The 18729-nt window shown below is 40.9% G+C and overlaps 1 protein-coding gene across 7 annotated transcripts in view; it reads right to left on the bottom strand.

Moving 5' to 3' along the window:
- Nucleotides 1-954: 954 nt before the first annotated feature.
- The window catches only part of ADGRF5 (adhesion G protein-coupled receptor F5), a 100197-nt gene continuing 82422 nt past the window's right edge, over nt 955-18729 (bottom strand). For 4 of the 7 annotated variants that reach the window (XM_017505153.2, XM_017505157.2, XM_017505152.2 and 1 more), the window contains 10 exons: nt 18482-18691; nt 16231-16443; nt 14236-14391; nt 12307-12515; nt 10152-10331; nt 6332-7729; nt 5077-5118; nt 4928-4987; nt 4188-4272; nt 955-2547 (listed from right to left, as the gene is read on the bottom strand). In XM_017505153.2, the coding sequence (XP_017360642.1) occupies nt 2468-2547; nt 4188-4272; nt 4928-4987; nt 5077-5118; nt 6332-7729; nt 10152-10331; nt 12307-12515; nt 14236-14391; nt 16231-16443; nt 18482-18691 (2633 nt within the window). In that variant the 3' untranslated portion in view covers nt 955-2467. Of the gene's footprint in view, nt 2548-3198; nt 3266-4187; nt 4273-4927; nt 4988-5076; nt 5119-6331; nt 7730-10151; nt 10332-12306; nt 12516-14235; nt 14392-16230; nt 16444-18481; nt 18692-18729 lie in introns of all 7 variants that reach the window. The other 3 variants (XM_017505154.2, XM_017505158.2, XM_017505155.2) reach the window with 2 other exon arrangements.

An 18729-nucleotide genomic window follows, 5' to 3' on the forward strand; every position in this document is an offset into this window, starting at 1 on the left:
AAAACCAGCAAATGTTTCTCCAGTTATTTGCTTTCGTAGCTTTTCTGGAATTTGGAGCAGTGGTGTGGCTTGAAACGGTGAAGGCACCTGCACGCATATATGTGCGCATGTGTGTGTTGGGGATAAGGGAACATGCTCCAGTTAATGAATGTGAGCAGAAGGCCAGATCCACATCCTGTACAACTCCCCACAGGCTCCTGCTACGGTGGAAGTTCCCTTCACAGGTTGAACATGATGATTCCCCAAGGGATCCCGGCTGCAGTGGGTGGAAGCTCAGCATTTCTTGTCTCACTGAATTTTTGAACATGACAACCACATCCTGCTCCCGATACTGTGTGCTTTCCTTGACTGATCATGTCAAGATAGCCCTGCTCACCTTGTGCTCCAAGCCTGGCTCAATTCTTGATGTCACTCCAGGAATCAAATCAGTCAAAGGCCTTCTTTCTCTAAGTCTAATTCAAAGGATTTCCCCCAACTCAACCTCTGACTCCATCTTCTTAGTACCAAGCTCCGCCCAAAGTTTATCATTCCTGAAGACCTTGGCATGCACTTAAAGCATAACAATGATTTCTTTTAGGGACTTTAAGTAACACACCATTCATTTGGGACAGGGATGTGACACTTCTCAGGCAAATGTGACAGTAGATGTCTATGTCGTTTGTGATACGTAGAAATAAAGAGTTCATTTACATTAACTGTCTGTCCCACCTCTGCCCCATACCTCTTCTTCCCCATGAAGAAAAGAGAGACGGAAGTAGAATTTAAGTAGAATTTTAAAAAATAAAAATTAAAGGAAGATATTTTAAGGGTTAAAACATTAAAAGAAAATTTCTTTGAACCTCAATTTAAAAAATGGCTGCTGAATCTCAGCCTCTTTTGCCCCGTCTTCCTGATGGTTGGGCCCATACCACCCACATATCCTGAGTAGTTCCACATTTCCACATCTCTGTTCTGTCTCATTCTCCTTTTGGGATCAGGCTTTTATTTGCAATGCAGGGTTGCTGTATTGCTGGCACACGGTTAACTCTAATAAGGATGCAATTTTCATAAATATTTATATTTTTTAATGAAATACATACACACCAAAAAAATCACACATGCGGATAATTCACGATCAAATCCTTGGGAAACTCTACCATTTGTTCATCAAAGTCAAGTGTCATTAGGAGCACAGAACAGCCAAATGTACAAATTCTTTCCAGAAGCTTTCCAAGTGCTTGGAATAAACACAACTTAGACCACGCAAAACTCTTAATGTGTATTGGTCTGGGAACTTAAAGGTAGAAAGAGAGAATACATAGGGAGCTATACAACACACCAAGGGCCATTATCCATGGTAACAATGATGGTGACAACAGCAATAGTAATGTACAATGTTATAAGATTATTAAAATATATTCTATAATGCACAGAGAAGTACCTGCTTAAAGCCATGAAATATATGACAGTTAAGGTCTGTTTTCAGTGCAAATGTCTCAAATTTGGCAATTGAAAGGTGTATAAAATATATATTTTTTGCTTTTAAAATGTGGAACACACTAAAATGTGTTTTATAGCTTTTTGATAGACTATAAAAATTTAATCAGCACTTGGATCTAATGACGTATCTTTATCACACTTCCTCTGCAGATACATTCTACTTAGTTCAAATCTTAACATACAATATGTGTTTAGCATCAGGAGAATCATATTTCCTTCCATTTATTTCTTATAAATATTATTATCCTCTTGAAGTCGTTCTGATGAAAGAATTTCCTCCCTATTTTTCAGCCTTTTTTTCCCCTACTCTTAGCTAAGAAGACTTCAGGAAGATATTTCCCAAAGTATCCCTTCTCCATGACTACTTTCCATTTCCATTTTTGAGCCATTAAAAAGTAATTATCAGTGTTGTACTATCTCAGTGATTATACTAGATCATTAACACGGAAATCTTAAAATGTGGCCCTTAATGTTGTTTCCCTTTATTTGTTCCTATTTTGATCTTTCTCTTTTTCTTCTTTTTTCCTTTCTTCTTCTTTTCCTCCCTCCCTCCGTCCCTTTCTCCCTCCCTTCCTTCCTTCCTTCTTACAATTCACTGAACTATTTCCTATGTACTAGCCTTTTACTTACTGTTTTAATCAAAGCATATCTTTGTGCCCAATATGTAAAAAGTGAAAATGTCTCTTTAAAATTCTATATTACAATATAAACAGAGAAGTTGGGCCTTGGGGGTCTTGAGTTTCACTTAAATACTATACATATGTGGTATCACACAAGGGGGAGGGGGAGGGAACAAACATAAACATAACAATTACTTTTAGTCTGTCTTACCAAAAAACACCTCTCCTCTATTAAAAAAAAAGTCTTTTCTGCATTTGCTCCCGGAAACCTGCCCAGAGAACATGTTCCCCATTGCTTTGCAAAAAATCTCTTTTTAAAAGCATATCCACTGTCCCCCGGAGGTCACGTAGGTTGGATTTTCCTGTTTTTAGTTGAGCAAAGAATAAGCACTGGATGAGTTTTCCACGGATGAGCTGGTTGTTTCTGGTGTGGAAACATTATACGTTCCTGAAAAACAGAGCAGCAACTCAGCCTTGAAGACAATCCATCATGAACTTTGGGGTGTGAACATCTCCTAAGGGACCCAGGGAAGAAGTGGTCCAGTCGCCAGGTAAGCTTGGCCATGCCTGAAAACCAACTCATACCTGCCCTCCTCCCAAGACCCAGAAATGCCAGAGAACTAACAGAACTATTGTTCTCATGCATGCGTGGCAGCCAACAAGCAGTCACTACCTCACGTCACACCAGCAGCCAGGTTTCTACAGAGGAGAGGAAGATCTCAAGGTGGGAAGCCCTTCACATGCCATCACATGCATGGCCTGGGAACAGCTGCATGAGGGAATCTCCCTGGACCCCTTGGGTTGTGGTGACTTAGGGAAGCTCTTGGGAGGGACCTGGAGGCACTACTGAAGGTGGAGGCTTGTAAAGATAGTAAAGAAAAAAAAAAAAGAGAGAGAAAATTATAGGGGGAGAAAAGGCAGGGCCAGAAAAGAAGCAGGAGTCAGGAATTACAACAGAAGTGCTGAGAATCAGCGCAGCAAGGAAGGCAGCCTCGGAGCAACTGCACAGGCTTGTGTCTGTGGGGAGATGGGGACTGTGCACGGGGACTGGGTGGAGAGCGTGTGTCGGGCAAGAAAAGGGTTGAAGTGCCCACCCTACCATCAGATTGCTGAACTGCCACCACTAACAAGGTTTCCATCATGGCCTGGGGGTACCTTAGGGGCTGCTGACAACATAAACCAAAGTTACAGTGCTTATGGGGACCCAAAACAGGCCCAAGTGGGACTTTCATAATCAGAAGTGAAGGTCTATCAGTTTCATGAGTAATTCATCAAATTGAAGCAGAAAAAACCCCAAGTCCTCTGGAGTTTTAACAGTTATAGGCATTCTCAGAATTTGCTTGTACGTGAAAAACCTTCGTCTGGAATATTGACACGTTTCTCAACTCTGCATTTGTGAGATCTGTTCAGCTTCAAAAAGCTAGAAGAAATCCTGGGGCTTATTTTCCTGTGGGGGAGGGATGGTGGCATGGGACAGGGGTTTCAATTTGCCAGAATAGCTGAGATCCATTGCCTAAAGTTACTCATTACTTTCGTTTCATATCTCCAAGGTAGAAATTTAACTGCAAATATTTCCAATAGTTAACTTGGGTGATCCCTTACATAATGAAGTTTTGTACACTTCGATGTGTAACACAAGCACACTTTATGAAAAAGAACAAAAAAGAAAACAAACTTACACAGTGAGATCCTGTAGTAAGATTTACTAAATGTATTCTTTGCTGCCCCATAACCCAGTAACATGACCTATCTACTCTTACTTAACGTAAATTGAAAAGAACTCCGTGTTTGACGAGACCAGCAATTTACAGTTCTTATTTTCATGGATGATATTTTGACAGATGGCTCTCCAAATTATTGTCTAGATTCTCCAAATCTTATTCTTCATGAGTTGCCCAGCGAAGGCAGATGCCCTCTGTACCCACTTTTTGGTGATTTGTGAATATGTAAGTTCCTCTAACCTCTACCTCAAAAGAGGACGTTTCAGGTAAATGCCATGAGCAGGGTGAAAGAGTCGGGGTGTTGAGACTCCCCACTTGAGCAAATGTGTTCTGGGCAACCACGGAGAACCTAGAGGTCACTACTCACCTGTTTTACCAAACAAATTGTTAAATCTTCTTGATATTGGAGAACTCATAGAAAACACAGGTGTGGATGAACCCAGGGATGTTGACTAGAAGAGAGAAAATAAAGGACAATCAAAAAGCAAATTTCTGGGACGAAAGTTGTTTCTATCTCTAGGAAGACTAATTTTCCACCCTCTAGCTGTCACTGCTGGCATCTCTAGTGCTACTCTCAGAGGTCACGTTAAAACACTGGAATCTTGTCATCTGTATTAGAAAAATAACTGTCAGAGCAAGTTTTATTGTTCATTAGGCTTCTAGTATTTTCTCATATGTGAAAGTCTGTCAAATATCTCAAAGGGTGATTACTATGTTTCAAAATGAACTATAGAAAATTCTATCCATTATTATTCTTCAACTTGTTTTCTTTAATGCCTTGAATCCCCCAGAAGATTGCTTCTCATTGAACGTTTGATTTCAACCTTAAGTTTATATTACATATGATTTTAAACCCTATTTAAATATGTGGAGTCGCATCTCAATGACAGCTCCATGGCTCTGTTTAATAGGCAGAACGACTTGAGAAGCAAAAACAATGGAATGATCTATGCCAAATACAACTGTTGAGGGGGAGGTTTGAGGGTGCAATATATCTAACCTAACTGATCAAAATCTCAAAGAAAACATTTAGTACTCTGTACTTCAGAAGGCTAGTGGAATATAGGAGGTTATAAAATGAAAAGTCTCTGCAGAGAAAGGGTTTACCTTTGAGTGCTGTGAAGACCATCTCGACAATGAAAACCTACTCAGCAAAGCTTCCTGTACCTGCATCATTTAAAAGACGCTATCGTAACTTCAACATGCCACAAGCACTTTAGGCTTTTCTAGAAACATAAAACTGCCATTGTTCTTACCTTCAGATCCCAGAGGCATCCAAAGAGTAAAATGAATAATCCCTGAGAAAAAAAAGATTAAAAAGAAGTGCATTTTAATTACAGTCTATTGACCAGCAAAAGAGAAAGTATTGTTAAGCTGGTGTTAAATTTGTACTGTTTCTTTCCCCATCTGAGTTTATGGAATGAGTTCAGTACACAATACTGTTCAAAGGGAGATGTTCCACACCAAGGGACTCTGTTATAATGTTAGAAGGATATTTTCTATTTTCCCATTTTCCTTCAGTTGAGAACTGGAAGTCCTGTTGGTTATGCAGTTAATATACCTCTTGTGTCTTCAATATTCCTCACATGGTTGTGATGAGAATTTAGGGTATGGGGTGGGATAACTAGTTCCTTCCAAATAAGGCATATTATGAAGGTTATTACATATGAACTTCATAGCTTGGAGGCACAGACTCAGTAGCAGAAATCAGGGTTCATATGTTCTTCACACAAGCATCCTAAAAGCAATATCTTAAGTGCACCTCCAGCCTCTGCCTCTCCACAAGCTTGCAGTGGCCTCAATCCCTGGGCAGGTGTTTTTCTATCCTTACCACCTCTCCATTGGGTAAAACAGAATTAATCACTCCCTTCCTTGCACTTTAAAGGCTTGCTGTCTATACCTCTGTTATAGTTCTTCTAACAAACTGGCCTGCCCTGTGATTAGTTATGTGCTGCAGGAAAGCAAAGAAGATGTTTTTTCATTGTAGTATAATCAAGCAGATTGTCCGGCATTCACAGGTCATTCATTCTTTGATTTTTGATGTTTCCAGAGAACCTGCTACATGGTACATAGGATTTATTTCATTCAAATGATTATTGAGAACCTACTCTGTATCAAGGTCCCTATCTGGCACTAGGGATATATTGATGAACAAGAAAGGGGTGATTCCTGTCCTCTCAAAGACAGGATTTTCATTTAAGAGATAGTAGACTGCATCAAGATAATCTTACACAAATGGAGATTTTCCTTTTACTAGTGTAATCAGGACATTAAGCAGAGGCTGGCAAATGCCACTAAATTATAATGTAGGTGATAAGAAGCATGAGGCTCCATAGGACCAGAAGAATGTGTCCTTTCCATCTCACTGAATTCTCATTATTACTGCTCTTTAGAGCTGAGGCTTCCTCTGGACTGAAATCCTTCCCCATTCCTACTCTTGTTTGTGTTTCTATCATTAATTTGTTCTACAGGAATAAAATCTTCCTGAAAGTCCCACACTGTAAAACTCACCTGGAAGACATTGAGGATGGCAAATATGATATGGAATGCAAGGTTGGTCCCTGGGAACACTGTGGTGAGACCAAAACCCCAAGTGAGACCCAAGAGTGGCGTGAGGACCCCAATGCTCTTGCTGATCTGAAACAGGCTGCTCTTCTCCTGCTTGCATGGTTTGTCTCCAACGGAAGGCCTCAGGATCTTGGTGATGACCACAACAGTGATGGTTATGTTCACCACCACAATGATAAGTGCTGGAATGGCGAAAGCCAGCAGGGCCTTGGTGTCCTCCCAGTTGAGCCAACAGACATTCTTCCTCGTGTAGACTTCCCGGGGCTGGGTGGCTGCCAGCGTGATGACCGAGATGGCAAGCGGGCAGCCATAGCCAAGACAGAAGGCAATGGCTTTCTGAATGGACCTGCTTGTTTCATGCAGAATGAAAACCAGGCGATAAAATAGCATGAGGCCCAGCGTCAGCATCCAGAAGAAGACGCTGAGATAGAAGAAGTGGATGAAGAAGGTGGCAGCCACACAGGCTGTCTTGAATAGTATGTAGCGATTGTCCTGGATGGCAGCAACCACGATGAACCAGGTGTTGGCAATCAGAAGGGAGGCAGCAATATTTACTATGCAGGTGTGGCGCATATAGGAAGTCCGGTTCTTGGTCACTGATTTCCACACCACAGCTTCCACAACTAGACAGGCCGCCAAGCTCAAGATGGAAAAACCCACCCCAACGTAAGAAATAATATCCAGTAGTATTCCCAGGAGAGAGCTAGGGTCTGGGGTGTCAGCAGACATGAGGATGGAGAATGAAGTTAGGTGGTCACAGATGCAGGTGACATTGTCCCCATCACCTTCTTCAGCATAGCATCCACTGCTGTCCCACCCTCCTGTGTTGTTGGCAAGGCTGAAGTTCCAGAAGACACATTTTGTTTCCCCACCCGAAGGGCTGCTGTTCTTAAAAGTCATTGAAATCCTGAATGGCATGGTTATATTGTGGCTGACAGTGGTTGTCATCACTAAGCTCTCTGCAAAGTTATTTTCCTGGAAATCCTTGGCAAGGATGGCATGGAGAGTTGGGAAAGCCATGGTGACAACAGATGAATCCGGCTGCAAGTTTTCTAGATGGCTCTTGTCAATGACCACATTGCCCCAGAGGTCAGAATCTGAGAAAACAAATTTCTGTTGATAGGTTTTTAGGTTTTCTGGTGACTTGATTACCATGCTGCTCATCTGCACATTAGTTTGGGAGAAAGACAAAGGAGGGCTATCTCCTGACCATAATGCTTGCGAGAATCTTTCCACTGAATGCAGTAGCTGTGAACTCTGATTGGTCCGTTGCTGTTGTAAAACCTTCCAGGTGTTCAAGATGGGCTTGCCGAGGATGACATTAACCGTAGAGAGCACATGCTGAAAGTGAAATGGTCTGGGGTCAAACCAACCAAATTCTTTCTATCATAATAAAGAGAAAAATAACATCTTCCTAGAAATTGACTGCATAAAGATAAGAGGAAAAGAGAAGACAGAAATGAGACACCACAGGCAGTGGGGATTTATGACCTTCTTATGGTCAAGTTTAGCAGAGGATGGGTCCCCAAGACGGCAAGGATGTCAGTAAGCATTTAGCAATGGTGACAGTGAGAGGCACACCCGCTACAAACACCACTCACTAAGGCCAATTCATTAGGCTGGCAGAGGCCAATTCAGCAGGGTGGCAGGGATATTTACTATTTTATTTTATCTCATTTTATTTTAAATCTCAAGCCTGTATTTTTAGTAGAGACAGGGTTTCACCAAGTTGGCCAAGCTGGTCTTGAACTTCTGACTTCAGGTGACCTGGCTGTCTCGGGCTCCCAAAGTGCTGGGATTACAGGCAGCCACCTGTAATCCCAGCTACTCGGGAGCCTGAGGCAGGAGAATCGCTTGAACCCGGGAGGTGGAGGTTGCAGTGAGCCAAGATGGTGCCATTGCACTCCAGTAGGGGCAACAAAAGGGAAACTCCATCTCAAAAAAAAAAAAAATCTCAAGCCTGTAAAGGCTTTTTGGTGGGTGGTATTCACCAGCAATGGTGAGGAAGTGTCAGAAAACCATTTCAAATCCTGAGCATTGAATGAGCTATACAAGTGTGGTAAAAGGCATCTTCCTTTTCTGCTGAACAATTTGATTCTCTCTCCTATAGTCATGGGATTGTCATTTTTCATTCAGTCCAAATAATTTATCTGCCCTTTATTGCCCTGTTATACCCTTTGGAAATGTGACCCCTAGAGCAGGTTAAAATGAAGGCCCCCAAAATGACATAATACATGAATCCTGTGAATGTGACTCTATTTGGAAAAATGGTTTTTGTAGATCTAATGAAGTTAAGGATCCATCCTGAATTACTGGTGTGGGTCTCAGATCCGATGACAAGTATCCTTGCAGAGACAGAAGAGGAGAACAAAAGAGGGGAAGAGAAGAAGGTCGTGTGAAGACAGAGGCTGAGATTAGAGTGATGCAACCACAAGTCAAAGAATGTCTGGGGCACCGGAAACTGGAAGAGGCAAGGAAGGACTTTCCTCTAGAGCCTTTGGAGGCAATGCTTCCCTGCAGACACCTTGATTTTAGAGTCCTAGCCTCCACAATTGTAAGAGAAAAAATGTGTCATTAAGCTACCCAGTTTGTGGTGATTTATGTTGCCAGCCCTAGGACACTTATATGACCTCTTTGGACTCTGTTACTAAGCTTGTTTCCAGTTGGTTTAGGTTGAGTTTGGCCAGTAGGAGACATTGGCAAGAGATGTGAGAGTGGGAGGAGAGGGACACTGAGATACGTTTTTCCTGCTGCCCACTGCTCTCTCCGCTCAGTCCCCTTTCTCCTCAGCACATGTCTGGTTACACCTATGGCCTTCCAAGACTACCGCTTCTGCAGACTGGTCCCTCCTTCAAGACTTCAGCTCTCACTGGGCTCTGTTTGCCTTCTTTTCTCTTTTTCCTAGGGGGTGATAATGTCTTCTAAATGTTGCTGGTCTCTGAGTGCCTCACCACCCCTGGTTTGTTTGTTTGTTTGTTAACCCTGTCTTTACCTCTGTAGGTATCCCTCATTAAAGTGTTTTCATTTGAACTCTGGTGGAAGAATTCTCTATCCTTCCAGAACCTATCCTCCCACAATTACTTTAAAGTTCATGTTTAGTGCTAGACCTTTGAGAATCTCATCTTGTATATTCTGAAAACCTTTAATTCCTAGTTTCCTGGAAAGCAAGTAAGAATTCATTCCATTTTATGAAGAAAATAAAGCAGAAATTCACTAAGAAATATTCTTCTTCTTTTTTTTTTTTTTTTTTTTTTGAGATGGAGTTTCGCTCTTGTTACCCAGGCTGGATGGAGTGCAATGGTGCGATCTTGGCTCACCGCAACCTCTACCTCCTGGGTTCAAGCAATTCTCCTGCCTCAGCCTCCCAAGCAGCTGAGTAGCTGGAACTACAGGTGTGCGCCACCATGCCCAGCTAATGTTGTATTTTCAGTAGGGGCAGAGTTTCACCATGTTGACCAGGATGGCCTCGATCTCTTGACTTCGTGATCCACCCGCCTCGGCATCCCAAAGTGCTGGGATTATACGCGTGAGCCACCGCACCTGGCCACTAAGACATATTCTTAAGGTCTCAAAATGAATATGGGAAGCATTTCCTAATATCCTAAAAGCTGTAGCTGGCAGAATGTGTGGCTGTAATATCCTGAGCATTGCTCTGGAAAAGACAGCGAAGCTGCAATGGGGAGGAATTAATGTTTCTTGAACACAAATTCTGAGGTGTAAAAAGGTAAGACCCAAAACTCCTGCAAAGGTTAAGCAAACTCACCATCATCATTTCTGAATTTACTTGGGTTGGAACTGTTGAGAGCAGATCAAGGATGTTAATAACGGCTCCCAGACTCCCAGGAGAAGAGCTGATTTCATGTTCAACTTTGTCTATGCTAATAGAAAGATTCTTCAGGTATGTAGGGAGCTTCTCATCCTGAGAGGGGCTCTTGACCAAAGCCTAGTAAAACAAAAGCCAAAACAAAAACTTTTACAGATCAGTTCAGCTATCAAATCCAGCTGATCCATTCCTGGCAAAATCTCTCACATCTGTAGTTTCCTTTTTGTTCCATTTCCGTAAGTACTTCCCATAAGATAATGTATCCCTTAAGCATTCCATGCATGCTCTTTAGAATATGACATAAGATTGCACACAGAAGGGGAACAAACATATGTCAACCTGGTATTTAACTGGAACAAAAAAAGAGAAGCTAGATGTGATTGCCTGAGAAGTAGCTTAAAGGTCAGTACAACGGTCACGTGGATAGTCAGCATGGAAACACAGCTGCCACTCTTTGGTTTTCCTCATATCACTTACTCTTCCAATAGTTAAAGTGACTGTCCCTTCCAATTTTCCAGGGACAGGTCTGGTTTCTACCTTTTCTCTTAGTACAATGATTAAAAGTGCCCTCTGATATTCTCAAAATATGTCCCCCGTTGGATTATAGATTATATGGTGACTCTACCTATAATGATTACACTTCTACTTTCTAACACTCTAACTCTTATTTATATGCATAGAATAGCTCATATTCTATCTTCTAGGAAAATAATTTGATGAATGCTCCAACCCAGGAAAGTTCCTTCCTCTGAATGCATAAGTATTGGTTTTATATGACATACTTTTCATTTGTGGCATCTCCAGTAATGTCATCTTGTGTTCTAATTTCAATATTGCTCTAATTAAATTATAAGCTCCTTAACAACATGGAGCATGTGCTACATTTCTTTACATCCTTCTCATATCCCATAATTCCTAAGATAGTATGAGTCATATAACTCAGCACATGGTAAGTATCCAGTAAGTATATGCTGAATGGTTAAATCAAATGAAGCGTGATAAACCAACATGATCCTTTTCCATTGAAAATGTATCTAAAATTGGGGCTTGGTCCCACACCAAGTTCAGATTACAATTTCTATCTTTCTTCATTAGGATAATTTATAGCCCTCATGCCTCATCCATCAAGGTCTAGCTCAGATGCTTTTTTTTTTCCCCAAGAAGATCTTCTTAATTGATCTTAGCCAAATTAATGTGTATGTAACTACCCAGTTAGATTATATTCTTTATCAAATCAGAGACCAAGATCTGATTTGGCCCATTTACCTTGACAGCACCTATAATAATGCTTTACACATAATATATATTTTAATAAATTTGGTGTGAGACAAGAGGAGAGATAGAAGTTAATTAAACAAAACATAAATAAGTATTACCCTAATTTTTTTTCAATTCTTCTCCCAGTGGTGAGAGGATTTGGACCTGGTTGTCTGAAGATGTCATCATTGGCTATAACCTCACTAGTTGCATCACCAGAATTTTTTAATGTAACTCATGGAATTTTAGGAGTCTAGCTTACGACAAATCAAGTGTGGAGGTACCACTTATTTATATTGAGAGAAGGAAAGGAACTTTACCCCTGTTACACAGCGGTAACCTCTATTGTAGGTAAGAGAGGCAGGTGGTCGCTTCTTCAGAAGTACAAGTTACTTCCAAGTAGTAAGGAAAATCTCATACCTATAAAAGCATCAAGCCCAGCTATTTTTAAAAAGAAATTGATGAATCTTATTTTCTGTATTGCTACTTTTTCTGAAAGGGTTGCAGCTATTTTCTTGATATTAAAATTACTCAAAGGAGAGCAATAAGACAGAGGATAATACTGCTGCCCCCAGAGGTATTGAACACATGGTACTGAGAAGTCAAGGTTAAGGTATCCTGCTGGTCTGAGAGAAGAACACATACTTAGTTGTCTTAATATCTGAGTGTAGGCATTTCATGAAGCTCTATGGTTGCATCTCCTTTGGAAATACACAAATAAAAGTAGTTTTGGAGCAACACAAAGCAACCCCAAACCCATTTTCGTAAGTGCTGAGAAATATGGTAAGTCAGACAGATCTCCCCACCAAGAGGTCAGAGTGGAAGCTTTAAGGATCACCTTAGCCAGCTGGAGCAGACTATTTATTGGGGCAGAGATGCAATCGTTTCTCTTCTCCTCCCACTGGGAGCCTACACATTTGTAAGTGATGATCCCGCCAACAGGACTGCCAGGTCTTCTGGGAATGTTCGAGAACTGGCATAGCTTCTGGGTGACTTTCCCGGGCTCTCCAACACCTAATACGGGATCTTGGCATGTGATGTTTTCCCCTGTGTTGGAAACATTGAAATAAAAGAGATCATTGCAAGGAAGAGACAAATAGTAGAAATACGGTCAGGCCTAGGTAGAATTGTGATGTTTGAATTCCTCTTTTTCTTTGCTTTCAGTGACCTTTTCAGAGCTACCCAATGTCTTAATTTTGTCCCTGATTTTCCAAAGCCCCTCAGTATTTTCCACATGAACCTGACTTCTGTAATCTGAACTTGCTTTTCCTAACAGTTTTTTACCTTAATCTGGAGACTCTCAACTGTGTCATAATAAAATCAGCTGGGGAGCTTTTGAAAACACCAGTGTTCAGGATAAGTGTATGGGAATCTTCAGGGCTGCGATTTAGGCATCAGGAGGTTTTTAAACCTCCCTGGTGATTCCAATGTGCTTTCAAGATTGAGAATCACTGCCATTATCCAAAGACGTAATCAGTAGTAGCAATTCTGGGTACCCATGACCTGAATATTCTAATCAATATTTTTAAGCATTTGTTCCTTCTGGTTTCCCTTAAAGGTGATTATATGTCACCTTTTTCTCATAACCTGACAAGGATAGGAAAATGGCACTTGCTGTAGAATCTCTCATGTCCAGCGGACCCTGATTCTGATGAGACCCCTCCATCATCAACATTTTTTTTTAACATTAACTAAGATCTCAACCACTATATACAAATCTTAAATAAGTAATGTTCTACTGGGAAAAAGAGGTGAAACCGTATTTGGTATAAAGAAAGAGAAGAACAAAGATATGTGAATAAAATGTGTTGGCTAAGATGAGTGAGGGGGACAAGAAAAGGCGACCTTGCTGCACTCTGGAGGGGTTGTGCTTGTGCGTGGCAAGGTCAGAAGACAGTGACTCTAAATTATTTCCTGTTTTGGTGCCCAGGGGCTAGCTGCCAACATGTGAGAATGACTACAAGTTATTCAGTAAACTGAAACAAAAGTGGTAATAAAGCCATGGATCCTTTGTCTATCACAAGTCCCGTTGCTGAGAAGATTTAGGAGGATGAGGTGTTGCTTATGATAGAAGCCCAGGGTCATCATTTATCTCTTGCCTTAACATAAAATTCTCCCTTAAGATGACCTTCTATTAGGATGATCTATCCCTCTCTGCTGCCTAGGGGAGCTCCCCAGCATGGGTTAGCACAGCAATGATTCCATAATTATGACCTTTCACCTCAAAGACACTACGCAATGGAAAATTGACTCAGTGATGGCAACAGATGGGAAAGGCAGTGGTCTACTCTTGAGATCAATTGTTTTCATGTAGCCCTGTCTCAGAAAAACAGTGCACTGTGGACACCCTTCCTTTGCTGAAACCTCAAAGGATCTCAACCATGCCCAGACACTGTTGGCTCCTGTCTGCCTGGTGAACTCCTTAGCCCCCAGACTCAGCTGAGGTCCCGTTTCACCTGGAAGGCTTTCCTGATCACATTTTCCCCACCTGCTTTCAGTAGAGCTAAGCCACTCACAACATTTCTATTGAGCTCTTGAAGCATTACATATAATAACATTTTTTATCACATATATTTCTCCCCTAGGCTTGAGACCAGGGGACATGGCTTATTTCTGTTCTTTTAAATACCCCGTGGTGAGCCCAGGGCCTCCCACAGTGAGGATATTTAACACATGTTTATTGAATGGGGATGAATGAGGGAGTGAATGAATAAATAAGTCCCTGCTCCTGACTATAATATCTTAAAGTAATTTAAAACGCTCTTACCAGGTACCAGATTCAGCTTCATAGATGGGCTCCAGACTGAATTATTAACAGCATTGGTAAAGTGACAAAACACATCAACAGTTTTTGAACACCAGGAAACTGAGTTTGCATTGAAATTGTGTTTGTAGCACACTTGTTTTTCTTTAACTTCTTTTGCTAAAGATAGAATTATTGAAAGAATTAAGTCACAACGTAAGTCTCTAACGCACGAATCGTGTTAAGATGACCTAATATGAATAAAATTGTCTAAACTTTCCCCAGGAATGTGCCATATTCATTTTTAATAGGTTTTTGCCTCTGGCTCTTAGAAGTATGTAAGCCCACATTTGCATGTATGATAGCCAAAACTTCTCCTCTACCATTCATGACTCTAAGTCACACATTTTTGACATTCAGGATGCCTTTTCAGCATCCCAGAAATCCCTCTCCCTATCTAAATTTCATCATGCTCTGAGCATTTATCCTATTCTGCCATTACCATATTGGTTTATAGACACCTCTTTATAAGTTTATCTTCTCTATTAGCCCATAAGGTCCTGGAGAGAAAGTACCTTGTCATTTATTTTTCCATCTCCTGATGCTCAGCTCAATATTTGGCACACAGAAAGCACGGAATGTATGCATGTTAGACACAGAATATTGAAATGTTGCATACATCAAAATCCAGGTTGATTATATCCCTCTACCATGCAGTCTTCTTTAAAGACTACAGTGTTTACTGAGTCCCCACTTTTCTGAACTTCCACTGTTTTTTCAGTCTGTATTCTTCCTTTTGGATATTTTATATGCATTGCCTTTTGTGGCATGGACCCTTCTAAATATTAAAATATGTACCCTACTTCTTTTCTACATTTCTTTACATCCTTCTCATATCCCATAATTCCTAACATAGTACAAGTCATATAATTCAGCACATAGTAAGTATCCAGTAAGTATACGCTGGTATTCAGTAAGTATATTGTCTCCCTTTCATTGCCTACTATGGTGTTTCTCATTGAGTAAGTCCTCCAGAATAGTTATTGAAAGAACAAATGAGCTTGTAAATCCCTCATGAAGGTGTCTGTGTTTTGAGATTTTGGATTTTGAGCTCAGGTTGGTTGACTTTAATCTCTGGGAATCCCTAGGGATCTGGATTATGGTACCATCTACCAGAGAGACTTTGATTTTTTTTTTTCTTTTTTTTGCTGGTTGACATAGCGTGCTACCAATGGACAACTTTAAACTTAGATTGGAGCTCCTGAACCACATAGGAAATATAAATTCAAAGACCAAACCTGGGTGATGGAGGACAATTATAATTCTTGGGGGAAACGTTTTGTCCACCCAGAGATGAGGCCAAGGCCTCAACTCTGGCAGATGAAGTTTGTTTTCTTAGCTTAGTATTTTACTGAACATGTCACTTTTTGAAGGTCTTAACATTGTGTCAATGGGATGGGAGTGCCCCAGGTACTGTTTGGGGAGCACAGTTTTTACTTTTATGCCCAAAGGAGCCTTAAAACCCAAGGTTCTGGGTTTCTGCTATTGGCAAATGCCCACAGGGAAGCTCCAGTATTAAAGCATCATTTCTATTTTATTTTCCTCTACTTTTTTGGCACTTGGTTATTTCTCATACCTTCTTACATGCTCAATTATGCATTTAAAAGGATTTTCGTGGTGCTTTTGTGGCACGCAACTTTATAGCATGGAAGAAAGGACTGTCAGAATATCTAGTCCGCCATATTCCTTAGAAGGTATGTCAATAGTTTCTTCAACTTCTCCCAATTAAAAACAAACAAAAAAGGGACTCACTCCACCATTGCAAACTCCCAAGATTTTGCCACAAACCAATGAACCATCAGCCACATAGCAAAATAGAAGGTTACATAGACTCATGGGATTCTATTCTGTTCATTCTGATACAGTCCTATGTCTCTTGATCCCTATTTTAAGAGTAAATTTCTAGACTCCACATATGTGAAATAATACACCCTAACAATTCAGCAGTGAGCATCTTACCAGCAGGAAGGGACAAGGAACCTATTTGGAAGGTAACTTTGTAGTCTCCGTCCTCCTCAATGCAGCATTTGATGTGATGGGAACCACGGCATGAAACAGTAGCTTCCAAAGGATCAACCATGATGTTCAGCTCTAGAGGCAGCGGGTGAACAGTGACGTCTTTGGTTGCAATACTGTATGAATTCTCATATCTAAATATGCAGTGATAGGTTCCTGAGTAGAAGACAGCAAAAATGAGATGGAATGAAATAACTGCCCTTCAAAGGCATTTTCTGGGAAGGTTAAGGAGAGGTTTAATTTTCCCTCTCAAGCTTTAGTAAAGGAATACCACACCTTCCTGGACACTAGAGGAAAAAATGCTTGATTGACTCCTCTCCTGGGTTCTCCATGTATTAGAAGGACTAACCTATGACCACGTAAATATGCACTTACTTTCAAATAAAATTAAGTGGCTTATTCAAGGTCAAACAGCCTGTTAGTGGCAAAATTGGATTTTAAACAAGAATTTCAATTTCTACTCCAAGGCTTTTCTACCAACCCAAGGAATAAATGGGAAATTTGGCGTGTGCAGGGGTGGGGAGGTTTTTTGAAGATAATTGTTAACCTGATGGAACACTGTGGTGTTATGACGCCCCATCTCCTAACTCTAAGTGAACAGGCCCTGTTCATCATGTCCCCAGAGGACAAGTCATTTGGGCAGCTGCCGTGCAGACATACAGCAAGATTACAGTGGCACCTGCAGTTAAGTAAGACCCTTCAATTATCTTTACATTGCTTCCCTTTGCCCCAGCTCTGGAAAAGTCAGAAGCAGCAGCTAGCCAGAAGGCGAATGAGTAGAATGAGGGGAGAAAGGAAACTCCTTTTAATTCCTGTTGGGGGGAAGAGGGAATTTAAATTGAATATAAAACAACAGTGTAGTAAATTTAGATGATAATATGTTTTATCAACAACTGATTATGGGACTGTTTAACAGATTAATGTGACTGGAAAAGCTAAAATTCTTTCTAGGTTATTGACGTGCAGTAGGAAAGAGTAATTGGACAGAGCAGGATTGAGGTCAGCCTGGAAGAAAAAAACTTCCACTTCCTAAACGTATACTACCAAGTACAACCCAAATAATAACTAGATATTTCTACAATGTTTCCTAGGCCCTAGTTAAAAATATAAAGACGACATGGAACTCATGGAATCTAGGCTTATTAACCTCATAGTTAATGAAAGGCTTCAGAGTGGAGTGGCTAAGAGTTGGCCGCTGGAGCCAGTCAATCTAAGTTTGAACCCTGGCTCTGCCATTGTTACATTTGAAAAAATATAACCTTGGGTAATTTACTGAGTCTCGGTTTCCTCATCTGTAAAATGGGGCTAATGATAACAGTATCCTCTAGGCTTATTGTTTTACATCAATTAATACATTTAAATACTTTGCATAGTGCCTATCACATAGTTAAGGGCTCAATAAATATGAGCTACTATTGTAGCAGTTCTGTCTACCAAGTTCGTTTTGCTTTCAGAGATTTGCATTTCCTCACAGTACAAACAATGGATAGAGGTAAACAGGAAACTGAAAGGTGTTTCTTTTTTTGGAACCAGGCTTATAAAATCTTTACCTAGCTGTTCTAAAGCATGGTTAGATGAAACACTCCCAAGTGTCTAGTGAAAGTACTTTTCAAAACAATCCACATAACTTAATGGCAAGAGCACAGGGTCTGGAATTAGAGACACAAGTCCATTCCTGGCTCTACAACTTAAGTTTTTGGGGGGTTTTTTTGTTTTTTTTTTGAGACAGAGTTTTGTTTTGTCGCCAGGCACCAGGCTGCAACCTGCGCCTTGAGGGTTCAAGCGATTCTCTTGCCTCAGCTTCCCAAGTAGCTGGTACTACAGGTGCTCGCCACCACGCCCAGCTAAGTTTTGTATTTTTAGTAAAGACGGGGTTTCACCATGTTGGCCAAGATGGTCTAGATCTCTTGACCTTGTGATCCGCCCACCTCAGTTTCCCAAAGGGCTGAGATTACAGGCATAAGCCACCGTGCCCAGCCACAACTTAAGTTATTTAAGCATAGTTACTTCATCTGTAAATATGGAAATAATGGCCTCTTCCCTCAAAGGACTGTTGCATTAAGTGTGAGGACATATTGAATTTAAAGTGGCTGGCATAGGCATGTCTCAGAGCAGACCCTACATGGATGGTAACTATTATTGCATGTTTTCAAGGACCCAGGGAGTACAGTATGGTGTCCGGCCCTTCACTCACCATTCCACTCCCTGGTAGAGGTCTTGACTGTCAGTACTGATTCTGCTCCGTTGGGATACCTCCTCGTGGTATAAAACCTTTGGTGTATTTTAATTCCAGCAGAAGTGTTCCAATAAACCTCATCATAGTTACTGACATCACTGATGCATTTTATAGAAAAGTTTTGTCCCTCAGAAACAGAAATTGGGTCCGGGGTTATTGTTAGATTGGCTGAAAAAAGGCAAACAAAACAGACAAAAGAAACTGAC

The sequence above is a fragment of the Cebus imitator genome, unplaced genomic scaffold (assembly GCF_001604975.1).
Source record: "Cebus imitator isolate Cc_AM_T3 unplaced genomic scaffold, Cebus_imitator-1.0 Scaffold334, whole genome shotgun sequence".
Lineage (NCBI taxonomy): Eukaryota > Metazoa > Chordata > Mammalia > Primates > Cebidae > Cebus > Cebus imitator.